Here is a 22,102-nt window from a genome sequence, read left to right as displayed (position 1 = left end):
TGCTTCAGTGCTACACAAAAGTTTATTTTAAAATATATATCTTAGTTTCAAGTGCCACAGAGTCAGCTATGGAAGAACAGAAAAAGCTTAGGACTCTGCTTCAGAGACTGACATTCAGTTCCTAGAATGGCCCCTGCTCTCTCCCAATTGGCCTGAGGGACTCAGGTGGCCCCCTGCTATCTGAACTCAGTCTTCCTCGACTATGAAATGGATACTATCACCTTACAAGAGGGATGTGAACTTAGAGATATCAGGAAAGGCTGTCAAGATACACACTATCAGATTGTGATGGAAACTCCCGTCCCTCCAAGAGGACCATCCTGTAGGGCTGGGAGGATTCTGTCTCTCCCGACACAGACATCCCACAGCAATGGTCAGACGGCATTTCCTCAGGATGCAGCTGCAGCAGCAAGACTGCCTCTGTCATCATATTCAAGGTGGAGGAAAAGGAGGGCATCTCCCTGACCCCCTGTTCACCAAGACTTCTCCTTCCCTCTCTTCCCACTAAGCCTCTCCCCGTCCCCCAGCAAGCCCCTCCCCTCTCTGCCAGAAAGCCCCTCCCCTTCCAAAAGCCCCTCCCCTCCCCTTTCGCTCCCAGCAAGTCCCTCTCCCTCCCTTCTTCCCCAACTTAGCCCCTCCCTCCCCTCCGCTCCCCTCTCCCCTGCAAGAGGCACCAAGCTCTTTCCTTCTCTCTCATTCTACAAGGACACCTGCAAGGCTGGGAGGTCTTTGCAGACAGCAACACAGGAAAAAGAACCCTTCCCTCAGGCTTAAACAACTCAACCGAACAGCCTAAATAACAACACTTTGTTGTACAAGCTAGGTGGAGCCAGGAGAAACAGAGTCAGGAGCTGCACCAAAAATTCAGGACAAATACTGTGTGTGCTTTTGCTTTTTTTATGAGAAGAGCTTAGAAATGCTATGACACCACCCCCATGACTTTGTAACACTCTCCTTCTTGTTACAAAGAGGAAAGGAAGAAAAGGCACCTACAGAAGCAACAGTTTTTAAGGACGGAAATGGTACATGCCACAAAAGGGGAATACCAAGGAAATTTCTCAAAAAATATTTTGTCAAAAGTATCTAAGAATAGTACAATGAATAACCTGGTTTTTGCCAACTGTCCTTTGATCCAGGGAAGGACTGATAAGGGAGAAAAAAAATGACAAATTTTAATAGATCATAATTTATCATCAAATCTCAGAAGAAAAACTTAAAACTTTAGCATTAGGCTGCACAGGGCCAGCTAGCTCATTCTGAATGTCCACATAAACATGTCCCACTAAACCCACAGGGGTTCACCCTGATGAAGCTAAACCTCCATCCACATTTGCAAAATCCTATCAATGGTGTCACTCTCCACCCAGAATCCCAAAAGGAAAGCCTAAGAACTGTCAGCAACCCTGTCCCCATCTGGCCAGGACACCAATCCTATCTGCCAGTTCTTCCCCCAAATGCTCACGAATTCCTTCCAGTAGCCTCCTCTGCCAGAATAGGCTTCGACCCTTGTTGGGCACCACTAAGCTTCCAGAGGGCCTCCTACAGCCGGGAAACTCCCCAAAAAAACACTTATTAAAAGTAAAGAAGAAAACCTCTACAAGGACAGAATCTCTGACTTCATAGCCTGCGGGAGCCACTCACACAGTCTACCTCCCATCCTCCAAAAAGAAGCTCTTATGAGTTTATTCTAATGATGGTCTACGCAGGGGAAGGGGAAGCCGACAGCCCAGAGCCCAGTGCCCAGCTCTGCTAGGACAGAAGGGAGGCCGGCTGCCTCTGGAAGTTCCTGGGGGACTAAGGAGTTGAAAGGTGCAGAGATACACAGGACACATGAGAAGGCCAGAGTCAAAACGCCTAGAAACACACAAAAATGAACGGTGCCAGCTGTACCCAGAGGTGACCAGAGGGCATCCCAGGAGCTATTTCTGTGCTTGAAGGAAGATGGGAGGCAGGCACTTCCTGAATCCTGGCTCAAAATAAATAGCTTTCCTAGAGGAAAAACAAAGCACAGAGTGCAACTGGAGTTTAATTTTACAGATTAAAATGTGAAGGCGGGGACTCAAATGCTTAGTTGATTATTTCTATCCTGTTGCTACAAAAGGAGAAATGGATTTTTAAAATATGACACCTATCCTCTAGAAGTAGCTACACAAATGTAAAACCAGCAACTTGATTAGAAACGTCCTTCTCTGTGTACGACTATAAGCAATTCTGGACAAGAGGCCTGAAGATGCCAACACAGACCCCCATGAAACACCCACAGACACACTCTGGTCATCACCAGGGCTGGGTGAGCCACATTTTGGGTTGTGACCTCAGTGCTGGCCCTCTGTTCTCAGAGGCCCTCAGCCTCAAGGTGCAGACCATAGACACACATGCTAGGGGGTGGCCTGCAGTGGGGGTGGGGGTGGGGGAGCTGCCACAAGGCACAAGGTGTCCAGATATGGGGGGAACAGGCCCAAAGCCAGCACCCTGAGCATGGGACCTGCAGAGATCCCTGAGGCCCACCCACAGGGGATAGGGGACAATGAAGTCATGCGGGGTTCTGTCACCTCTCCCAGCCTGAACCTAGTGCTTAGGACACAACAGACAGAAAAGCAGCAGAGAGAGGATCTCGGAGAACAAGAGCTGGCTTGAACCTGCTCTACTGGAAGGCTCGTTTCACTGGCCAGAGTTGGACCTCATCCCCAAAACCACCAAGCAAGTCCCAGGAACCTGCCTCTTCGTAGACCACATGCTAGGACCTGAACAGACAGCATGGGCATGGCAGGAGGGCACCAAGAGGACCATCTACGGATGCACGGAGGACACCTGGGCATCTAGGGCACACTGCCTTACTCCTTTTCGTAGGAGGAGACACCCACACTCACAGAGCTGCCATGTGCTATCAGAACCCAGCCCCAGGTCCAAGGGCCCCTTCCCCTGTGGGTCTCATGGCTTTAGGAGATGTTTCTGACAGCTACATGTGGAAATTTCCACTTTCTACTTCTCTTCTCCCAAAAGGAGTGCAGGTTACAGGGAAATATCGATACAGAATCATCTATTACAGAATCTCATGAACCAGTGAATCCAGTCACACCCAGAAAGGAGGGAAATATTCACTGAGTGCTTTTCCTTGTTTTTGTTTACATTTGAGTGACAGGTGCCCACAGAAGCCTGGCCCCGGGACAGCTCTTCCTCCACGACTTGTCCCAGGCTGCACAAGGCACACTCCACAGCCGGACTCCCGCCCTGCTGTCTGACCCAGAACGAGCACACGCTCCATGGTTACTCTCCTCACAAAGGGGGACGTCTGCTTTGATCTGAGGAGTCCTGGGTGCCCTTGCTCTGTCAGCAGAGCCCAACTGCACCAGCATCCTGATGCCTTGCAGGCAAGGCACCTGTCCTCTCCCGTCTCTGGCCTCAGCAAGCAAGCTTGCTTGACTGCATCTAATTGTCTGTTGTGTAAGTTCCCCTTTGCAGTTCCAATAATTAACTGGGATCAATTTGCTAAAACAAAATTTCAAAACATTACTGCTATCATTCCTCCCATTCCCCCAAATCCTACAGATGTGGGGGACACAGGGCAATGGCTAATTTGTCACAGGGCCCTCACCCAAGTGGTCTCTCTATAAAGGACTATAAGTTGTGCTGGCTGAAGATGATGGTGAGGGAAGGGCTGTTTTTGAACGAACCTTCCCAAATATACACATTTAAATGACTGTGGCTCTTCAAAAGTCACCTTGAGACACTTTACACGTATTCCAGTTATCGTGTTATCAATTAAAACTGACAAAACTAAAATCCTGTTACAACTGCCTTCTGGTCTGAGTCAGGTCCTGGGGAAGAGGCACGACTACAGGCAGGGGCGACCAGCACAGCGTTCCTGTGCCAGGATCCACCTTGGGATACACCAAACATCAAGTCCTCCCCTAAAGCATGGAGCCAAGCCACTAATGAAGTCACAAAACACATGCTCCCAGGATTCTAAAAGGTATTCTGGGAAACTTGAGCAATGCCCAGGCTCAGGCGCCCCTCCCCTCACAGATGAGGTTGCCAACCAAGAATCTGTGACAACTGACCCCAGAGGATCCCCTACCCAAGGGTTTGGCTCCCACGCTGGAGTGAGAAGGATGTGGTTCAAAAGTAGGCTCCAGGGGTGCCCCCAATGTCCTAGGCTAAATAACAAAGTACATTAGGACCCACAGCGGCCCAGGCTTCCTCCTGCTGCCCTCCCCACCCCCAGAGGACCCCAGTCCATTAGGTAACTAGCCAAAAGGCTGAATGTGCAGCCAGGGAGTACAGATTCACATTAGGTATGTGTGGAAGCCACCTTCTTAATCACTATGCCATGTGGAATGAAAAGTGATGATTTAAAGAAAGCAGAAGAGCATATTTGTATATTACATGATTTATGTAAAATAAATCTATTTCAAAATAAGATTGTAATTTCCTTCTGGGCTTTTCTGAGGAAGGACTAGTTAATTCTACATAAATATAGCTTTATAGCTTAAACTTTGGAGAAGGCAATGGCACTCCACTCCAGTACTCTTGCCTGGAAAATCCCATGGACGGAAGAGCCTCGTAGGCTGCAGTCCATGGGGTCGAGAAGAGTCGGATGTGACTGAGCGACTTCACTTTCACTTTTCATTTTCATGCATTGGAGAAGGAAATGGTAACCCACTCCAGTGTTCTTGCCTGGAGAATCCCAGGGACGGGGGAGCCTGGTGGGCTGCCGTCTATGGGGTCGCAACAGAGTCGGACACGACTGAAGCGACTTAGCAGCAGCAGCAGCTTAAACTTAGGCTGCACTAGAGAACAAATCAGTCGTGAAGGAGTGAGACAGTCAACTACATAGCCACGTGATCGTATCACCTGGCCACGTGCCACCACCAGCTTCAACAGCCTGCTTCCTCTCGTGTAATGTCTGCCAGTCTGTCCGGTGCCCAGCAGGGTCTGGTAATGCCCACACACAGAGAAGTGAGAATAAAAAGTGGCACCAGAACCTCCTATAGCAGTGTTGTTCATGGGATGAGCTTCTCCAATTTACAGTGATTCCATCCTGCTGGCCACTTTCTACACCCTGGAGGAGAGCTCCATGACCCCACAATCAGATTATTTGGGATTTAAAAACATGAATTTTTCATACGGAGGAAACTGCCATGCTTCTATTTTATATATATATAAAGCTTATATATAAGCTAGGAGAGTGCTTATATAAAATAGCACTCTCCTAGCACAGCTGCATGGGCGTCCCTAGTGGCTCAGTGGTAAAGAATCTGCCTGCAATGCAGGAGACCCAGGTTCGATCCTTGGGTCAGGAAGATCCCCTGGAGGAGGGCATGGCAACCCACTCCAGTGTTCTTGCCTGGAGAATCCCATGGACAGAGGAGCCTGGCAGGCTACAGTCCGTGGAGTCACAAAGAGTCGGACACGACTGAAGTGACTAGCAACAGCAGCACAGCTGCATATGGCTTGTTGACAGAAGAGCAGATCCAGAACCGTCCAATAGGAATTCACACATGGGGCTGTTCCCCAAACTCTGGCCTTAGAGTAACAGTTTCCAGTGGGACAACAGCCACAGCCATGAACACACCTTTAGCAAATGAAATGTGTCAAGTGACTTTTCTACTAATTATAATAAGTCAAAAAAAGATCAGTGAGGACAGTCTAACAGGAAAGGGATCTTACAGGAAAAGAAACAAAATTGCCCACAAGAAGAGCAGAACTTACTAGGGCTTGCTGGTGCTTCTGATCCCAGTGACAATGTGCAAAAAACAAAAAACAAGACAGGGAAGCAACAAAGATGTCCTTCACTGGGCGAACTGATAAATAAACCACGCTACATCCAGACAATGTAATGTTACTCAACACTAAAAAGAAATGAGCTATCAGACCATAAAAAGACACGGAGAAAACCTAAATATATACAACTAAGCGAAAGAAGCCAGTCTGAAAAGGCTATATACTGTACGCTGCCACTTAGCTGCTCAGTCATGTCCGACTCTCTGCGGCCGCATGGACTGCAGCCCACCAGGCTCCTCAGTTCACGGGATTTTCCAGGCAAGAATACTGGAGTGGGTTGCCATTTCCTCCTCCAAGGGATCTTCCTGACCCAGAGACGGAACCTGTGTCTCTTGCATTCTTAGCACCACCTGGGAAGGCCATATGTACTGTACACTTCCAAATATATAATGTTCTGGAAAAGGTAAAACTATGGAGACTGTAAAAAGATGGGCAGTTTCCTGGGGTTATGGGGGAGAGAGATGAGCAGGTAGAGTACAGAGGATTTTCAGGGCAGTGAAACTACTCTAATGATACTGTAACGATGGAAACATGTCATTACATGTTTGTTCAAGTCCACAGAATGAACACCACCGAGAGTGAACCCTAACATAAACCATGGACTTCAGTTAATAATATTGCATTGATATTGGCACATCCATTGTAACACACGCACCATACCGGGCTGTGTGGATGTTGATGGTAAGAGGGATATATAAATTCTTCCTACTTACCACTCGATTTTATTATTTTACTATCAGTTTTTTAAAAATCAAAAGCCAAATATCAAAACACAGGCACCCACCTGTCTACTGAGGGTGGATAAATGAAATCCTCTACCTGGACTGGCCCCGCCCCCTGGTCGGTCCTGGACGGGTGGCAGGCCAAAATGGACCTGAGGTCAGCGAGCTACATCTAGGCACCCAGCTCGGGGCCTGACTGACAGCAAATCAGGAAACGTTTGTTGAATTGGGCAGTTTAAAAATTAACCACCTCTTTCCTTAGTGCAAGGAGTGGGAGGAGGAGGGAAGGGAAGTGTAAACATTCAGTGAGAGGCCAGGTCAGGGTGTGCAGGTAGGACATGGCTCTCAGGTCTTGTTTCCTGGTGGGCAGTGTGACTCTTTCAAGGCTCAGGGTCACCTGTAAGGCTGGGATGAGGACACAATGACCTCTGAGGGAGGCTGTGACAATCAAAGTTAGAAAAGCCACAGCTCAGCACCTCACTGACAATCCCACAATACCGTAGCTGGTTCTCATTCCTTCTGAGCACCCATTAGGAGCCAGTCACTGGTTAGGTACTTCGTTATTGATCTCATGTCACCCAAAACCACCCTGCTGGATTACAACCACCCATCATGTTTCAGATGAGACCATTAAGCTGCCTGTGTATGCGAGGACCTGGGGTGATGAACACACAGACCCTCACAGGCTCTGTCCTCAACCAACCAGGACTTTTATGAAAAAATTCTCGCTCTTTCCTTTCTGCCAACTCACAGCTCAGCCCCTATATGGGGCCTTACATTTGCAAAAACCTAGTGGAGGTATAGTGCTCACACCCACTCACCAAAGCTCAAGGAACCCCATCTCTGCCACGTCTAGGGGGTGCCCCACTAGTGACCCCATCCCCCAAGTGTCTCCTCACCATGGTCTGCTTTCCTGAAACAGCTTTATTTCTTTTCTCCTACTTCCTTTTTTTCTCTTACCAATGAGTCAGCCAGAGGCCAGGAAAAAAACAAGATACAATGCCCAAACAGCTCTCGTGGCACCCATGAACAAGCACAGCCTCCCAGGGAGCAAGATATTTGGAATTCCAAACTTCCCAGTAATTATACATAACTCATTCTGCTTCCTTAGAATTTAAATAATTACCATAATTAATAGCTAAAAGCAAGCTGATTCAAGTGGATTGTAGATGTATTATTCACCCATTTTACACATGAAGAAACTGAGGCTCCAGGGAACTGGACTTGCTCCAGCACACGAGAAGGATAAAAGCCCAGGTTTCTGCCTCCATGTGCCCTTGGACAGCAGGGCCTCACCTGAGGGGACATACTGCCCAACAGCCAAGAAGAAAGAGACCCTGGTCCTAGCTCAAGGCTCCATTCCCCTGCCTGAGCACCCAGTCCATGGTTCAGTCCCTTTTTTGCAGGGTGGCTCTCTCCTTCCATATCTCCGACTCTACCAAGGGGACATGCTGGGCCCGGCTGGGAGTCTCTGCTGGACAGCAGCATGACGATGCCAGCAGACTCACCACGTAGTAACATACCACACGATGACATGCGTGCTGTGCCCTCCCCTCCAGTGTTCCCAGCACACAGACCCACAGACCACACCATCCCCAAGTCAGTCATCACAGCAAAGCCTGTGCTTTCAACCAGAGCTTCACCTAAGTTTTCTCAAAGAAATCTGGACACACACAGTTAGGCACAGATGTGCAGTGATTAAGGACCCAGCCGTGTGGGGGAGCCGTGGCTCAGCTCCTGGGAGACTGAACTGCCTACCTCCCACCCCACACTGTGCTTATCTTCAGGGGCGGCTGAGAATTTATGATCTGCTCAGCAGTACCGCCATTATAGTTCTGGAATAAGAAGAGTCTTTGTTATTGCCAGTGGCATTCTCTCCTGCCATTCAAAGCTGCGTTATCCAAAAAAAAAAAAAAAACGAATACGGATACATTTCCCCCTCCACCATGATCTAATAAGAATAAAAGCTTAACTATCCCGAGCAAACTGCCAATTATTGTGGCTAGAAATGCCATAATCAGTGATAGTTAAGGCTTTTGGAATAGTCTTTGAACCAAAGAATTCAATCCCCTAAGTGGCCGGCACCAGGTCTCCTTGGAGAATCGGTGCCAAGGGCAGTGGGGCTCAGTCTGCAACAGTGGGTCAAGAGTGGCCAGCCAGAGTGTCACATGAGAAAGTACACACAGGCATACATACACAATGTATGCTCACACACGTGCTGGTGTGTGCACATGTGCACACATGCACGATAACACAGGACAAATAGGGTTCTGGGCATGGCTCTCTCCTCTGTCTGCCCTACGTGGTGATGTGGATTTTACATAACTCATTCCATTTCCTTAAAATTCAAATAATTACCCTAACTAACAGCTAAAAGCAAGCTGATTCAAGTGGATTGTAGATGTATTATTCACCCATTTTCAGTTCAGTTCAGTTGCTCAGTCGTGTCCGACTCTTTGCAACCCAATGGAACTGCTGCACTCCAGGCTTCCTTATCCATCACCAACTCCCGAAGCTCATTTTACACATGAAGAAACTGAGGCTCTGGGGAACAAGCTCCGAAGTACAAAGCTCACTGTAACTGGGACTCTCAGGGGCTGGGGTTCCGTCCAAACCCTCACCAGGTAAATGGGAGAAAACCCTCTTGGAAATCTGAAATGTACCCCCAGGGTGGCATCGTCCACACCTCCACTGCTTACAGGAATCTCTGCTCTGACACACACACACACATTGTTCCTTGGGTTGAAAGTACATAGCACGATGGAGGGTGGCAAAGCAGACCTAAAATAACCAAGGTTAGAAATCAGTCACTCCCAGTGCTAAGAGTGAGCAAGAACGCCTGGCCTTGGACAGAAAGGGGAAGCCTTCTCCACAGCAAGATCGGAAGTGACAGCAGAAGTGCCCCAAAGCCCCACCATGGGGCCTGATCTTGAACCGACTAAAGCACACATCATGTGACATCTCGGAAGAGAATGGGATTTGGGCGGGGTTGTGGGGGTAGTTGGCCAGCTTGGGGGCTGGATAACAGAGCAGTATTGCACTCTATCCTAGCTTTGCCACTTCCCCATGAGTCCCAAATGCGCCATAACAAAAAGTTTAATAAGAAAGTTCGTTCTTTTAATCTCTTTATTGAAAAAAAGCAGGGCTAGAGCCACCTGTGACTTTCCTAGCTTTATGTGTGTGCATGCGCCCATGTGAGTAAACTGCATGCATGTGTGTGAAGTGTGTGCATGTATGGGGCATGGGCGAGTGTGGACTGTGTGTGACTGCATGTGCATGCCTGTGTATACGGTGAGGAGAGTGGAGGAAACCAGGATCCTCACGCGGAGAGCACACATGTGAAGTCAGCCCACAGTTCCACAAAGCTGGCCTCCAGCACACATTCCTTCCACTCAGAGCCCAACCAGGAAAGGTTGACCCATGAGGTCCAGAGCAGCGACAAAATCTCAAGACTCTCTAAACCCCATCTCCCTGGACCTCCAGCCACAGGGCGACCTGCAGGGCATCTGAGGAGGTCCCAGAAAGGAGAGGCGATGCATGGGCCCTGGCCCCACTGAAGGTAACATCATACCTGGAATGTATGAGAGATGCAGACACCGGGACCCACGTGGAAAACCAGGGCTTTATCTAGGGGTGCCTGCAGCTTCCATATGCCATTTCCAGGCCTCCTGCTGCTGCTGCTGCTAAGTCGCTTCAGTCGCGTCCGACTCTGTGCAACCCCATAGACGGCAGCCCACTAGATTCCTCTGTCCCTGGGATTCTCCAGGCAAGAATACTGGAGTGGGTTGCCATTTCCTTCTCCAATGCATGAAAGTGAAAAGTGAAAGTGAAGTCGCTCAGTTGTGCCCAACTCTTAGCGACCCTATGGACTGCAGCCTACCAGGCTCCTCCATCCATGTGATTTTCCAGGCAAGAGTATTGGAGTGGGTTGCCATTGACTTCTCCTCCAGGCCTCCTCATTCCCCACTAATTAAATCTCTGCACCCAACCCAGCACCCCAGACCTCAAGTGTTTCGTAGGGCCACCCAGCAATTTAACCCTTCCAGGGAATGCACAAATATAGGACAACTTCCCTGATTCAGGGTTTCCATACTTCCATGACTGCCTGAAAATCCCAACCCATCCATGTATGTGCATGCTAAGTCGCTTCAGTCATGTCCAACTCTTTGCAACCCCATGGACTGCAGCCTACCAGACTCCTCTGTCCATGGAACTCTCCAGGCAAGAATACTGGAGTGGTTGTCCGTTTCTCCTCCAGGGATCTTCCCAACCCAGGAATCGAACCCACATCTCTTACGTCTCCTGCATTGGCAGGCAGGTTCTTTACCACTAGCACCACCTGGGAAGTCCTCCAAATCCCATGTATGAACTACATTCAAAAATGAAACCAGAAAAATCCCCAAGGCCAGCCATGGGCCCCAGACCCTACCCAGCCCCTCCCTACCCTACAACAGCAGCACATCAATGTGATTAGAAAGAAGGGATCATGTGATGTGGAGAAAGGGTTGTGACATGGCCAGGACAAAATTACCAAATTCTTTTCTGAAACCAAATTCTTAAGAGTTATTTTTCTATAATTAAAAACATGGATTTCATAGCTCCTCAGTTTTTTCTTGAGAGGAAAACTATACACCCTATCAGAAAGCATCTAGCAGCCATTTCTTAAAGAGTTTCGTTTCTGTGGCTACGATCCAATGCAGTCTCCTCCCATACACATCATTCAACACAGGCCAATTCGGCTCCAGAAGCCCCAAGGGAGAGCGATGTAACACTTACCTTGGCTTCACATTTCTTGTGACAGGAATACTTGCAGGCTGCAAGAGAAGGAAAAAGAAGGTGTGTTGAGCAGTCTCTCCATACTTTTTACATTTCCATCTGTAAATTCTTGAGAAAGTCCAGACAGAGGGAGGTTGTTTTTCGCTTAGGACACAACACTGAGTTCAACAGAGTGTGGGGTGGATGGACATGGTGTCCAGGAACCCAGCCACCTCTGCAGTGTCAGCAGTGGCCCAGATGGCGCAGGGAACTCTGGAGAGGAGTTACCAACATACTGGCTCTTCCAGGGGTTCAGGCCACCAGATCAGCACCTTGGGAGGAGAAAGGCAGCAAAGCTGAGCAGTAGAAAGTATCAGTGTTTGCCTGGAAATTACAGCTTCTCCCTGAAGAAAGGAGAGAAACTTGAAAATGCCCCAGAAGACTCAGGACTGGCGCCTTTAAATTAGTGAGAAATTGGACATTTGCCTTCCACGCTTCTTCCACTTCCGGATGACCTAAGAACTGACTGTCAGAACAAATCCACATCTAAATTCCTGCAGGGGATCCTTCAACCCAGGCCATTGTGAGGACTGAGAGAGGCATGTGCTGGTTCGGAGGCCCCAACAATGCAGAGAGAGCCGGAACCAATGCGGATTTCACAGGCCCGCCCTCCGTGGTCTGCAGCTGTGCCTACAGGACATGAAAGCCTCCCCCCACCAAAGCAGCTCGGGGCACTGGGGCCTGTCTGCCGATGTTCCCATGCAGAGACAGAAGGACGGGGAGACAGTGCGGAATGAAGCAACTGCACCAAGTAAGTGCAGTACAGGCACCCCTGTGGGCTCCAAGCAGGCATCTATCCGATAAACCCAGGGGGTGATTGTGGGATAGGGGACAGGGATCTAGGCTTGGGGGCACAGGACCTGGGGGCTTACTGGCCCAGCCTGGCTGGGCTGCCCTAGGTGGAACCAGGCCTCTTTCCTCTTCCAGGGTTATGGTGATGCCAAAATGCCATCATCCAAGGGACCCTGCTTTGAAACTGCAAAGCACAGCATCAGTGTATAGAAGTGAGGGGTCCTGGAAGAACAATGCCTGAGGTCAGGAGATAGGTCCCAAATTGCGGTCAGCACTTCAGGGCCCAAACTTTTCATCCTCTATGTTTTCTGAAAGCCCTAACTCACAGCCCACCTCGGACTGAATGAGGGTGAAGCAAACTAATAAAGAAAAAGAGCCCGTGGCTGGGGATCCCTGGAACTCCAGCAGGGGACAGCCAGGGGTATTATCTTTGCAAGATCTAGTTTTTGAGCTCTTTCTATGCATCCAAAGTTTGTGAAATTATTCACAAAGACAAATATTTATTCTACATCTTCTAATGGGTCCACCCAGAAAAGGTGATGAGTGATTTTCTAATCAAGATAGGCTAGCCATTGGAATAAAGGGGCTTTCACACCAGATTAAAATCTTAGACAGAAGGACAGCCAGGGGCAGAGGCCAGCAGGAAGAACAGAGATAGAGACGAAGGCAGTTGAGGGGCCCTCTGGCCTTTAGGGAAGATGAGAATTAGCGGAAATGCAGCGAAGACTTCCCCGGCTCCAGAGGAAGCTCTATCTGCACACACTGAATGGGGCGGGCCGGACCACTCTGCAGCCAGGACACAGGCACAGCCTCCTGTGGCAGCCAGCCCCTGAGATGGCCTCAGGGCTCCTCCTGGAGCCTGTGTCCCCGTGCGTCCCCTCACACAGTGACAGCAGGTCGTGTGACAAGGCAGGACGGTGGAGGGTGTGGCGAGTGACTTCTGCTCTGGGCTCCTGGACCCCCCCTCTGAGAGGAACCCTGCCCACGTGTGAGGCACTGAGGCAGCCCTGGGGAAGAGGCCCATAGGAAGGAATTGAGGTCTGCCGCCAGCAGCCAGCTGGGAAGCCACCTGGGAAGCAGGTCCTCCAGCCCCAGGAGAGCCTTCAGATGATGCAGCCTCCTAAGAGACGCTGAGCCAGCACTGCCCGGCCACGTGACTCCCAAATTCCTGATCCACAGAAATGGTGAGAACAGAAGTTACTGCCACAGTAAGTCACTAACTTTGGGAGTAACTGGTTACGCAGCAGATCAACAAACCGATTCAACCCAAAAAGGAACTCTGGTGTGTGGAACCACGACAGTGGTGTGAAATAGTCACGGTGGATGGCGCACTGGGCTATGACAAGAGCCTTAGGCCATTACAGGGCAAACCATCACATTCACAAAGGTTAACTAATCAGACTGAATTGCATAAACCACCAGAGTCCTAAGGCGAGGATCCTGAGAGGTGGACCCACTGTTCCTGGGATGTAAGCCGGTAACCCGAGTATTATGAACTTTCCACCCAACAGCCAAGCACCACAGATGGTCCCTCAGATTCAGATTTCAGTTTCCAATATATAAGTGATACCATGCAGTATTTATCTTTCTCTGTTTGACTTAGCACACTGCTGTTTCATGATGGTGAATGGCAGGATTTCCTTCTTTTTTCTGCCTGAATAATGTTTTATCACCTTTTCTTTATTCAGTCAACCATTGATGGACCCTTGGGCTGTTTCCATGTCTTGGCTGTTGTAAATAACACTGCAACCAACGTGGCATCTATTGAAGATACTGATTTTGTTTCCTTTCACTATATACCCAAAAGTGGAACTGCTGGATCATATGATAACTCTATTTTTCACTTTTTGAGGAAATTACATACTGTTTTCCATGATAGCTGAACCAATTTATATTCCCATCAACAGTGTACAAGTGTTCTCCTTTTTATTCTACCCTAACCAAAGCATGTTTTCCCTTGTGTTTTTGATGACAGCCATTCTGACAGGTGTGAGGTCGTATCTCACTGTGGTTTTGATTTGCATTTCCCTCAAGAGAAGGGGGCGAGAGAGGATGAGATAAGTGGATGGCATCATTGACTCAACGGGTATGAGTTTGAGCAAACTCCAGGAGATAGTGAAGAACAGGGAAGCCTGGCGTGCTGCAGTCCACGGGGTCGCAAATAGTCAGACACAACTGAGCAGCTGAACAACAACAACAACAGGATTAGTGATGCTGAGCACCTCTGCATGCATCTATTGGCCACTTTTATGTCTTCTTTGGAAACTGAGAAACTATCATTTGAGTTTTGGTGTAATATCAAAAAAGAATATGCTTTCCTTTCCAAATATGTATCTTATAGAGCTAGATTTTCTTCAACGACTGCAACCAAAACAACATATTTGGGATGGTTAATTTTATGTGTCAAGTTCACTGAGCCACAAGATGCCCAGATATTTGGTTAAACAGTATTCTGGGTGTGTCTGGGAGGGTGTTTCTGAATGAGAAAAATATTTGAAACTGTAGACTGAGTGAAGCAGATTGTCCTCTCCACTGTGGTGGGCTTCGTCCAATTCACTGAGGGCTTGAAAAGAATAAATGGTGAAGTAAGCTGGCACATCGGTCATCTCTTGCTGCTGATTAGAACTCAGACAAGAACTACACACTGGCTCTTCTGGATCACAGCTTGCCAACTACAGACAAGACTTAGCCTCCATACCGTATGAACCAATTATTTGCAGTAAATTTCTTTCTCTATATACATCCTATTGGTTCTGTTTTGCTGAAGAACCTTAACTGATACCATGCTGAAACAGACTGATTGCAGAAGCAGCTAGGGGGATCCAGCCAACTAAGTCACACATAATGTGCACTCAATTTATGTGCATAAAGTAATACTATTCTTCTCGTGGCATGTAATGAGGAATAAAAGTGATATCAAAGACCCCTTTCTGCCATGGAAAAAGAAGTTACTGAAGCAATAAAGAAGAAAAAATATTTATATCCACAAATGACATTCAGAATGGCTACTGAGAAATCATGACTTCTAAAAAGCTAACCTGTGACAATGCTTATAATGTTGCTCATATGTGCTCAGTCATGTGCGACTCTTTGCTACCTAGGGACTATAGCCCGTCAGGTTCCTCTATCCATGGAATTTTCCAAGGCAAGAATACTGGAGTAGGTTGCCATTCCCTACTCCAGGGGATCTTCCCAACCCAGAGATTAAACCTGGGTCTCTTATGCTTCCTGCACTGGCAGGCTGGTTCTAAACTCTATAAAATCAGACATGTGCAATGGACAGGTCCACATGTGGGAATTCGGCATAGGGGAGAAACACTGTCATATTCACTTACAAAAGGATGAGCCACACAACTAAACATGCTGGGAAAACCAGCTCACTCATGAGAAATAACCTAAATAACATGAATTCCAGATGAATCAACCATGAAATTGGAACAGAATTGGAAAAGCAGAAATGAATATTAGAATAAAGTATTGTAGAACATCATTAAGACCCCAGAGAAGGGAAAGCATTCTTAAACAGAAACAAAACAGAAATGAAATGAAATGAAATGGTGGGTAAATCTGAACTAGCCAAACCTTAAACCTTTCACATGACAACCACTCCATGAGCAAAATTAGTCAAGCAACTGCTCACAATGTTTGCAACATGTAAGTTGGAATGGTAAGGAACTGACGTTTCTGTAGGTCAAAATCCATTAAAAATTGGCCTAAATCCTATCTAATTTAAGGATAGAAACATTAATATTATAATATCAATACTATGATTTCTTAGAAATCAGGAAGAAAAAATAATCTAATTTTTTAAATGAGCCAAGGATTTGAAAGGCCAGTTTACTAAGTAGAACATTACAGGGACCTCTCTGGTGACGCAGTGGATAGGAATCCACCTGCCAATGCAGGGGACATGGGTTCAATCCCTGGTCTGGGAAGATTTCACATGCCAGGGAGCAACTAAGCAACTATTGAGTTTGTGCTCTAAGGCCCAGGAGCCTCACCTACTGAGCCCGCATGCTGCAGCTGCTGAAGCCCACACACCTCAAGCCTGTTCTCCACCACAACAGAAGCCTGCAGTCCACAACAAAGAGGAGCTGCCACCTGCCACAACTAGAGAAAGCCTGTGCAAAGCAACAAAGACCCAGTGTAGCCAAGAATAAATAAAAGAATCTGTCTGTCAGTGAGAAGGATGCAGGTTTGATCCCTGGTCCAGGAACTAAGATCTCACAGGCCGTGGGGCAGTTAAGCCTGTGTGCCACAACCACTGAGCTTGTGTTCTAGGCCCCACGCACCGCAACTGCTGAGCCCACGTGCTGCAGCTACTGAGCCCCCATGCCCTAAAGCCCACGCTGTGCAACAAGAGAAGCCACCACGATGAGAAACTCATGCACCGCAATTAGAGAGGAGCCCCTGCTCACCACAACGAGAGAAAGCCCGCGCACAGGAATGAAAATCCAATACAGCCAAAAATGAATAAATAATACATAACAGACATCTTTTCACTATCTTTTTATATGCTCAGTCTCAGTGATAACCAGAGGAATGTAAAAAACATAATAGAGCATGACACCACTTTTCATCCACTGACCTGCAAAAATGAAAAGCAGAGAAGCATCAAGTGAAAGACTGAGTTAAGTTCAAGGCCAAGGTCCACGGTCAGCTCCCTAAGGCTCCCTCAGCAGTTCCCATTAGGGGTCTTTCTCCACCGGCGAAGGGGTATGTGGCCAGTGCGTGTCTCACAAGTTTCTAGGAATTAATGACACATGGAATCCTCACCTCCACAAGCCTGGGGCCTGCACCGCATTCCTTGGTCAAACGGGTTTCCAAAGTCCCAGGCAGGAATCCACTCTTAACAGCAGCAGCAACTGTCCAGAGCGTCTGGCTCTGAAAGGCCCCACATTGTTCCTTGTTGTCTTGCAACTGCTACTCTCCCGAAGTCTCCACGAGCCTTGGAAATCCAGGCCACTGTTTTAGGCTTGTCATACAACACTGTACACATATTTACCCAGAGAGAGACAAGCCCTGGGTCTCACCTCTGCTTCTCTGCCTCTGCCCTCAAGGTCACCCAACCTGCCCTCAACCTCTGCCCCAGTTTAACCACACCCACAGTCACCAGCTACATGAGACGGGTGACCAGATGCTCATAGCAGAGGGCCCAACGCCACATTCACTGCTTGGTCACCTGCTCCTTTTTCTTGCCTTGATGGTCCTAACTGACACCATGTCCTGGGGTTCTAATTCAGCACCTGGCACAAAGCAAGTGCTGACATGCTGATCAGCCTATCCAGCCCTAAGCTTTGTCTGTAATCCCCTAGCATACTGTAGACTGTGATAGTCTCACACACAGGGACAGAACTACCCCCCTCCCCAGACTGTAAGCTTCCTACTGACAGGATTCCCCGCTCAGACTCTGAGCTCCCCACTGACAGGACTCCCCCCTCAGACTCTGAGCTCCTCACAAACAGGTCACAGCTTTCTCATATTTTTATTCCAGCAGGCAGTTAATATGTGTTCAGTTAACCAAAGGGGAAAAGTCATTATCAGATATTCCTTACAAAGCCCCCCTCCATCCCATTTTCCCTCTGTCCTCTTTTTTGCTCTCTTTTCCAACCTTCATTTCGTTCAGGTTCCTCCCTACAGTTGTCTCTTGCAGCATTTCTTTTTTTTTTTTTTTCCATTCCAGTCTGTTCTCTCCTATTTCATTATTAAATTCAGGCAAACCATCTCTCCCAATGCCATCACTTCTGTCTGATCTGACACTGCATTCTCTCTGAATCCATCTCCTCCATGAGGCCAAGTTCTGCAGAACTTACAACTTTCAACACCCAGGAAAAGACTTACCCACTCAGGACTAGAACATCATGATCAACCACGCCAGTGCCCTCAAGTGTGGACTTGTAGAAGGATTTTCAGTGGAAGCTTGGCCACTTAACCCACCCAAGAGACCTCAGTGGAGCAGTGAGAACAGGCTACCTGTTCAAAGCCCTGGCAGGTGGGGAGGGCAGAGTAGGAACCGCTTCTGTAGGTTTCTGAGCAGCAGGAGGCAAACCACAACCAGACGCTTAACCCCATCGCGCACCAGCCATCTGTGTGGCTTTGCCTGTAGTTACAGTTTGAGAAACAGGGGTTAAAGAGCCTCTATGTACAAACAATAGCTTCTTAAAAATGAAATTTTTCTTCTAAGTGAGCCACATAAAAATAATCTGTGGCAAACAGGCTAAAATGTGAAAATAAGTGACTTGAAATCAAGAACAAGCTAGAAAAAGAATAGTAAAAATATTAGCCAAAGTCACAGAGTACACACCTAACCCTTCTCCATCATCACCACCATCAGCATGTGACACCATAACCAACAGGAATAACACCTAACACTACCAGACACTTCCTGGAGCCAATCAGTGTTCTCTGCGTTCCTTGTGCCTTTACTCTGTTCCTCACAATGACTCTAAAACAAAACTCAAGCACAGAGAGGCAGGGCAGGAATCCAAGCAGCCTGTCTCCAGGGTCCATGCTTCCCTACTGTTCCAGAAACAAGTCAAAGGAAGGGCCCCTCCAGTAAGACCTCACACAACTTGCGCATGATCACTGAGAGAAGCCATGTAATGTCTGCAGGCAGCACATACACACTGGCTCAATGTGCAAATGTATACAACATACATCTAAATTATTAGGAGGGAAAACTACTAAATTGTCTGAGATTTTTATGATATCTATATAGCTTCCTGACAAAAGGAAGAGATCCTAGAGATTAACGACTCAACAGGCAAATTGTAAAGGTTGCAGGTTGAAGGCCAGGAAAGGCGCCTGTCCAGGGCCACAACTTCTTTTGCAGGAGCCAACCACTGACCCTGCCAGGCCCTGTCTACACTCGTTGTGACTGTGCCAGGCTCCCAACCCAGCGGTACCCCCACATCTTGCCCCTGCCCATCCAGAGGGATGCAGTGCAGAAGGGAAAAAAGCCCAGCCTTCGGATGCAGACAAAAAGCACAGCTAAGAAGATGGCTACACAGCAACAACACATATAAACACCCAGCTCTCACATTTCTATCCCTATGGGCCCCGCCATAGGCCTTTTTTCCCTTGACAGTGTCAGGGGCTATGTCACTGATGATGGCATTTTTGAGAAAGAGACTGTCACAATCACAATTCTTGGATCTCCCACACACATCAATTTAATTTAAGAAGATAATGTCTAAAAGACTCCTGGCACATAGAGTCCTTTCTTTTTCAAAAAAGAGTAGCTATTGTTTATCGACACAATTTTTACAGTTAGGTACATAAATATGATAACCTATTGAGTAGTCTCATAGGTGTTTACAGTCCACCATATGCCAGTGCCAGTGCCAAGTTGCTTCAGCTGTATCTGATTCTTTGTGACACTATGGACTGTAGCCCCGCCAGGCTCCTCCGTCCATGGGATTCTCCTGGAAAGAATACTGGAGTGGGTTGCCATGCCCTCTTCCAGGGGATATTCCTGACCCAGGAACTGAATGTGTGTCTCTTATGTCTCCTGCACTGGCAGGCAGGTTCTTTACCACTAGCTCCACCTGGGAAGCCCGTCCCCACCATATGAGGGAGTTCTAAAACACCTTTTTCTGGAGAGAAGTCAGTAGATACCTCACGAACAATGATACAGGTGAGTCCCCAGCCCCTCAATGCCCGAGGGCTGACATTCACCACATTATGAACACACCCCGTGCTGGACCCAGAAATAGAGCATGATGCCTCCATGGGCACCTGTCACTGTGGCCTCCTTCCATGCCACCTGTGCCTTCAGGAGGACCTGCTCCTGTTTACTTCTCCCAATAGCACAGCCTCCAGTGCCCATAGCCAGGTAGCTGATTCCTTTGGCCAAGAATGTGGCTTCCTTGAGCTGTACATGCCACCAAGGTGGCCTCTGCCAGCTCACTGCTCCTGGCCACGTGCTTCAGGGTGACAAGTGCCACCACCTGGCCACGAGGGATGGATCCAGGGCCTCTCAGGGAGAGTCCATACACTTCCCTCAGCTGGAGGGCTCAGAACAGAGGAGTGTGGCCTTAAGACAAAACAAGTAGGCCAGGTGAGAATGGGGACTGTGGCATGTCTGCTGGGGTGTGCACACAGGGAAGGGGAGCATGAGTGCAGAGCGGCCCCAGGACCTGTGCCCAGCCCCAGACCTCTTCTTACTGCCTCCAAACCAGGCAAAGCATCCCAGCCAAGTGGTGGGGTGACAGTGTGTGCCCTGGTTTCCCCACACAAGAACACAATAGCAGTGTTCCTACGGGGAAATGACACGTGGAGATGAACCCCCTGAGGCAGAGGGCACCTATGGGACAGTCGCTAGTGAAGGACTTTCTTCAAGAAAAAAAGAACTAGATGGGTCCAAAAAGTGATTTCCACAGGGCTAGACTATGAGATTGGAGAAGGCAATGGCACCCCACTCCAGTACTCTTGCCTGGAAAATCCCATGGATGGAGGAGCCTGGTGGGCTGTAGTCCATGGGGTCGCTATGAGTCAGATACGACTGAGCGACTTCACTTTCACTTTTCACTTGCATGCATTGGAGAAGGAAATGGCAACCCACTCCAGTGTTCTTGCCTGGAGAATCCCAGGGATGGGGTAGCCTGGTGGGCTGCCATCTATGGGGTCGCACAGAATCGGACACAACTGAAGCGACTTAGCAGACTATGAGATAAAACAGAACCACAGTGATTCTTAGACCAGAGAAGCATAAGCCAGACAGATCACGAGTTAGCACTGCACAAGGCCAGCCTGTTGCCACCCTTCTGCCCTCCCATCCTTTTATGTTGGTCCTGCACAGGGTCCTCGGGGCCGAGTTGGCCTTGGGCAATGCCGCACCCAGTGGTATCCTGAGATCTCACTGCCTCCCCCATAGAATTCTAGACGGTGCACAACCACACGCACGCACAACCACGCACACGCATAGCCACACGCACGCACAACCACGAGCACACAGCCACACACACACACAACCACATGCCACCCACACCACTCCACCAGGCCTCTCAGTCCTCCTTGACATCTCACATATCACAGGCACCAAATGCCATAAGACAGATCATTCAGAAACAAAGAATATTCCGGGCCCCTCCTGGCCCCTACAAGCCTGGGAAGCTGCAGGACAGGGAAGGAGGCATGAGCCTGGAATATGCTCTCATGCCAAGCCCTGGACGGTACTGGGGGCTGTCAGCATCCTTGAGGAGCTCTGGCCTGATGGGAAATCCTAGCTGCTGGGCACCGCTGTCTCCAGTCTGGTCAGATCTCATTGCTTCCATTTACTTTGAAGAGAACAACTGTATCTTATAGGTCATTCAGGCAGAAGTACTGAGAGTTTTAAAAGGATGTTTGGGATAGCCCATTAGTCAACTCAGGCCTCCGCTATACAGAGATGAGAAGGAAACTGACTCTCCCAAGAGCCAATCTGTTTGTCACCACCAGGCCATCATTAACTGTATGTGGGAGACAGAGCCCTTGGGCCTATGGAGCTAAACCAGCTTGGTCTGTGTTCATAACCTGCACATGTGGACAGCAGCCAGCTAAGGTCCCCCGTGTCAGCCACGTGGGAATCACCCCGGCACATTCAGGTGGGGTCATCGAGCAAAAATCATTATCACAGCAGCTGCAAAGTGAAGTGCCAGAAAGTGAGCTCAGCACCTCACACCCATCCCAGCCAGGCCCTGCACCAGCCATCCAGAGGACAATGTTGCAACCCACATCAGGGACTCAGAGAGCAGACTTTGATCTTAACAGACTCAGAGCACCAGCCTGTGCTCCTGGCCCAGCCCTGTCTTGGCCACGCCCTTCTCTGCATCTCCATGTGTGTGTGTATGCTCCTGTGAGCATGTGTGTGTGTGTCTGTGCGTGCATGTGTGTGCGTGTGTACGTGCACACCCATGCAGGCCTGCTGATGTGGGGAGAGGGCCTGTGCCAAGAGGCCTGGTGCTGGATCCATGCCCCAGGTGCACCCCCACAGGTGACGCCTCAGCCCC

At 48.7% G+C, this 22,102-nt stretch overlaps 1 protein-coding gene across 9 annotated transcripts in view; it reads right to left on the bottom strand.

Moving 5' to 3' along the window:
• The window catches only part of TNS3 (tensin 3), a 222,564-nt gene that overhangs the window by 154,174 nt on the left and 46,288 nt on the right, over positions 1-22,102 (bottom strand). For all 9 annotated transcript variants that reach the window (XM_005205612.5, XM_024991105.2, XM_059885917.1 and 6 more), the window contains one exon: positions 11,283-11,320. Coding sequence is in view for 4 of the 9 variants with exons in the window: in XM_024991104.2 (XP_024846872.2) it covers positions 11,283-11,320 (38 nt within the window). In the remaining 5 variants the exon portion in view is untranslated. The remainder of the gene's footprint in view (positions 1-11,282; positions 11,321-22,102) is intronic.

This window comes from Bos taurus, chromosome 4 (genome assembly GCF_002263795.3).
Source record: "Bos taurus isolate L1 Dominette 01449 registration number 42190680 breed Hereford chromosome 4, ARS-UCD2.0, whole genome shotgun sequence".
NCBI classification, from domain to species: Eukaryota; Metazoa; Chordata; class Mammalia; order Artiodactyla; family Bovidae; genus Bos; species Bos taurus.
This window is presented reverse-complemented; position numbering and strand designations above follow the sequence as displayed.